The following is a 4,881-nucleotide window of genomic DNA, read 5'->3' on the forward strand; positions in this document are numbered from 1 at the left end:
GTTGTTGTTTTTTGAGACAGGGTTTCTCTGTGTAGCTCTGGCTGTCCTAGAACTCACTCTGTGGACCAAGCTAGCCTCAAACTCACAGAGATCTGCCTGCCTCTGCATGCAGAATGCTGAGATTAAAGACCTGTGTCATCAAGCCAGCAACAAAAAAGCTTTTTAAAAACATCTAACATTAGCTGGGCGGTAGTGGCGCACGCCTTTGATCCCAGCACTTAGGAGGCAGAGGCAGGTGGATTTCTGAGTTCAAGGCCAGCCTGGTCTACAGAGTGAGTTCCAGGACAGCCAGGACTACACAGAGAAACCCTGTCTCGAAAAACAAACAAACAAACAAAACTAAGTTAACAGACTAGAGCCAAGCATGCATGCATGAAGTCTCAGGTTTAAGCCCCAGGTTTGGGGAAAGGCTCACTTTTAGCCAAGATGAAGCCAGGGCCTCTCTAGCTTCTCCCCACTCCCAAGTCTCTCCATAAAACTGTCTTTCCTTCCGGCAAAATGCCGCAAATGTCGAGTAGTATAGACTACGGAAAATATTGATAATCAAAATCTCTTCCTAGTCTTAATATCTACGGTAGTTTGAATAGGTATGGCCTCCATAGACTCATGTGTTTGAATGCTTGGCCCATAGGGAGTGGCACTATTAAGAGCTGTGGCCTTACTAGAGGAAGTGTGCCACCATAGGGGTGGGCTTGAGGTCTCCTATGTTCCAGTGTGGCACAGTCTCCTGCTGCCTGTGGATCAAAATGTGAACTCTTGGCTCCTCTGGCACTGTCAGCCTGCACACTGCCATGCTTCCTGTTGATAATGGACTGAACCTCTGAAATGTAAGCCGGCCTCAATTAAATGTTTTTCTTTACAGAGTTTCAGTGGTCATGGTATCTCTTTACAGCAATAAAAGCCAAAGACAGTGCCAATGGTTATAATTCATGTTTTATCAGCTCATCTATTGAGAATAATCAAGAACTAGCTCTTGCTGGGCAGTGGTGCCACAAGCCTTTACTCCCAGCACCTAGGAGGCAGAGATAGAGGCAGGTGGATTTCTAAGTTCGAAGCCAGCCTGGTCTACAGAGTGAGTTCCAGGACAGCCAGGACTATACAGAGAAACTGTCTCAAAAAAAAAAAGCAAAAAGAAAAGAAAAGAATTAGCTCTCAAAATACTACCACCTAAGAGAACATCTTAATTAGCAAATATAAATAAATGAACCTTTGTGTGTGACAAGATTGCTCAATGTAATCCTGGCTAGCCTGAAACTCCGTCCTCCTGTCCGTCTGTCTCCCAAGTGCTCAGATTAGCTATGTACAGTGTCATGCACCCTCTGAAATTAATTTTTGTTTGTTTGTTTTTTTCAAGACAGAGTTTCTCTGTGTAGCCCTGGCTGTCTTGGAAGCTCTGTAGACCAGGCTGGCCATGAACTCAGAAATCTGCCTGCCTCTGCCTCCCAAGTACTAGGACTAAAAGTATGCGCCACCACTGCCCAGCTCTCTGAAATTAATTTATGGGGAAAATTCCATACAGAAACTCTCCAAGTGGTCGTGTTGCTCAGTAGTAGAGGACTTGTTTAGCATCCTAGAGGCCCTGATTTGACTGCAACATCACAAAAACAAAGAAATGAAAACATCTAAAGGACTGGTGAGGATGGCTTATCAGAAAAGGCACTTGCTTCCAAGCCCAATAAACTGAGTTAAATCCCTGAGCACCACAGAGGAGACAAAGAACAGACTCCTAACGGCTGTCCTCTGATGTCCACATGGGTGTCATGGCACGTCTGACAGTGTACATGTGTGCTCACATGCGCATGAAATACACGTGCACACTTGTGTGCACACACACATAAGTAAAAATGTAAAAAAACTCAAGTAGGGCTGGCGAGATGGCTTAGCAGGTGAGAGCACTGACTGTTCTTCCGAAGGTCCTGAGTTCGGATCCCAGCAACCACATGGTGGCTCAAAACCACCTGGAATGAGATCTGACGCCCTCTTCTGGTGTGTCTGAAGACTGCTACAGTGAATTACGCCAGAGCGAGCAGGGCAGAACTCAATTCCCAGCAGCCCCAAGATGGCTCACGGCCATCTGTACAGCTTACAGTGTACTCATACACATAAAATAAATAAATCTTTTAAAAAAAAACTCAAGTAAATTTTAAGCTCCCAGGAAATGATAGCATATAAAAGCACTCAGTCAGGTCTTACCATAAGAAGCAACCGATTACTTAACCTTAAGGTTTACCCGTTACCATCGATCCAGACCTACTTTTATGAAGTTACCTTTTCTAAAACCACTATATTGGGGCTGGAGAGATGGCTCAGTGGTTAAGAGTACTGGCTGCTCTCCCAGAGGACACAAGTTCAATTCCCAGCACCCATATGGCAGCTCACAAGAGTCTGTGACTCAGTTCCAGGTGATGTGATGCCCTCACAGACACACACACAGGTCAATACCCATGCACAGAAAGTGAAGCCACTATTAAGGAATTTGGGTGGGAGGAGGCTGGCTCCCAGTACGGACTTGGTGGTACGGACTTGGTGGTTTACAATCATTGCGAACTCCTGTTCCTGGGGATCCAATACTCTCTTCTAAACGGACCTGGAGGGTAGGGCAGTGTTGCTCTTCTTTTCTCTGTGCTGTGCTAACACCCCAACCGACCGACAGCAACTGAGAAAAGGAAGGGTTTATGTGGGCTTACAGTTCCAGGGGAGGGGAGTGGTGACACGCAGCAAGCGTAGCCAGAGGCACAGCACAGGAAGCGGAGAGCTCACAGCTCATACACAGAAAATAAATAAATCAAAAACAAAAAATATTCAGTGACAAGGATTCCAAAAAATTTTTACAAAAATGAAACCTAGGGGTATACTAAAAACATAAGATAATGTTCATTGTTTAAAAAGCACAGACATTTAATTTTTTTGCACCATAAAACAAATTATTATAAAAGAACAGTGTATAAGAGAGAAAACACACACCAAGCTTTTCAAGAAACACTTTTTTCCTAGAGAAAAACCGGTATACATTTTACATTCCGATTTTCATCCAAGTCTGTTTACTTTCTGTGCTTCCTCATCCTTAAGTGACAGCCTTATATGGAGGGCTGAAACATTTTAAAGGAATAAAAGACAAAAATAAAGGAAATCCTGGGCTGGAGAGTTGGCTCAGTGGTTAAGAGCACTGACTGCTCTTCAGAGGTCCTGAGTTCAAATCCCAGCAACCACAAGGTGGCTCACAACCATCTGTAAGGAGATCTGATGCCATCTTCGAGTGTATCTGAAGATAGCTACAGTGTACTTACATATAGTAAATAAATAAATCTTAAAAATAATATGTATATACACTGGACTTTGACTTCTGGCCTCCATATGAGCCAGGAGGTGTGTTTGTGAAAACACACACACACACACACCATTACAAACAATAAAATAAATCCATACAAGCACACCCCAGAATACCTTTAAAACAAAAAAAGGCCAGCGGTGGTGGCGCATGCCTTTAATCCCAGCACTTGGGAGGTAGAGGCAGGCGGATTTCTGAGTTCGAGGCCAGCCTGGTCTACAGAGTGAGTTCCAGGACAGCCAGGGCTACACAGAGAAACCCTGTCTTGAAAAAGCAAAAAAAAAAAAAAAAAAAAAAAAAAAAAAAAAGGGAAATCCCTGACTGGAACACACAGAAAGGGACAGATTTTAAACATATTTTGTTATTGCTTCTTGTCCACAGTAAACAAACGTCAAATTTTAAGTTGCTAGCCTTAAACCTGGCTTTGGAAGGGAAAGCGTTAACTCAGAACAATCACACCCGCCAAATGCCAAAACCCCTCGGCAACAAACTCACCTCAAACTGTGCCTCGTCTCGGTAAGAAGGAAAGTTCTCAACAATCAGGCGCATTAACGTCTGGGCGCTTCTTCCACTTCTTTGGACACAATTAAGAAAAGAGCCTCCAAACTTCTCCAGCAGAATTTTCCCAGTTTCATTGAGAATTCTATGTCTCTCTTCCATTAAAGGCATGGGCACAGCTGTGTCTGAACGAAATATATTCCGCACTTGATCGAGGGTCACTGTGGCGTAGTAGGTGGCGCTAGTTACTGGGATCCCTTTAAAAACAAAATTCACAGATTTTTTTTTTTTTACAAGTTGCAAATAATATGAAATCAAATTCATGTTAAAGAAGGCAGAGTGTAATGGCTAATCAGTTGGATGGGATTCCTGTGAGTTCGAGGCCAGTGTAGTCTGAATTCTACACAGGACAGAACTACTCAGTGAGACCATCTTTTTTTTTTAAACACACACAAACACACACAAAATCAGGGCTGGAGTAGGTACATGCACTGACCTTTCTTTGGAGGACGAAGGTTCAATTCCCAGCACCCACATGGTGGCTCACAACCTTCTGTCACTGCAGCCCTAGGCCATCGCCACCCTCTTTGGTCTTCCTGGACACCGCATGCAAACTGGAGCGCAGACGAGTACGCAGGCAGAACCTCCACACAATAAAATAAGTTGCCACAGCGTGCTCCATTCACGCGCCGAAGCTGCACGAACACCACCAGGAACTCCCCACTCCGCTCCGTGTACTTACTCAACCCACTACACGCCACAACGAGGTGGCGTGTCAATTTCCCTTGCATGAAACGTTCCACGGTCTTGTCCTTTCCTTTTTCTGCAGGCTAGCGTTCACTCTTTCATGTGCTCTTCCGTGACAGGGTCTCGCTCTCTGTGACACTGGCCTGAAACTACCTCGCTCAGGCTGGCCTCGAGTCCATAGCGAACCCCCCTGCCTCAGCCTGGAGTGCTGAGCCACTGTGCCCAACTTAAAATGACTTTTTTGTTTGTTTTGTTTTCGAGACAGGGTTTCTCTGTGTAGCCCTGGCTGTCCTGGAACTCACTCTGTA

The 4,881-nt window shown here is 44.7% G+C and overlaps 1 protein-coding gene across 1 annotated transcript in view; it reads right to left on the reverse strand.

The window, feature by feature from the left end:
* The window catches only part of CUNH9orf64 (chromosome unknown C9orf64 homolog), a 7,886-nt gene that overhangs the window by 2,357 nt on the left and 648 nt on the right, over nt 1–4,881 (reverse strand). Inside the window, exon 2 of the mRNA XM_031359301.1 lies at nt 3,824–4,083. Coding sequence (XP_031215161.1) covers nt 3,824–4,083 — 260 coding nt within the window. The remainder of the gene's footprint in view (nt 1–3,823; nt 4,084–4,881) is intronic.

The sequence above is a fragment of the Mastomys coucha genome, unplaced genomic scaffold (genome assembly GCF_008632895.1).
Source record: "Mastomys coucha isolate ucsf_1 unplaced genomic scaffold, UCSF_Mcou_1 pScaffold7, whole genome shotgun sequence".
Taxonomy (NCBI): domain Eukaryota; kingdom Metazoa; phylum Chordata; class Mammalia; order Rodentia; family Muridae; genus Mastomys; species Mastomys coucha.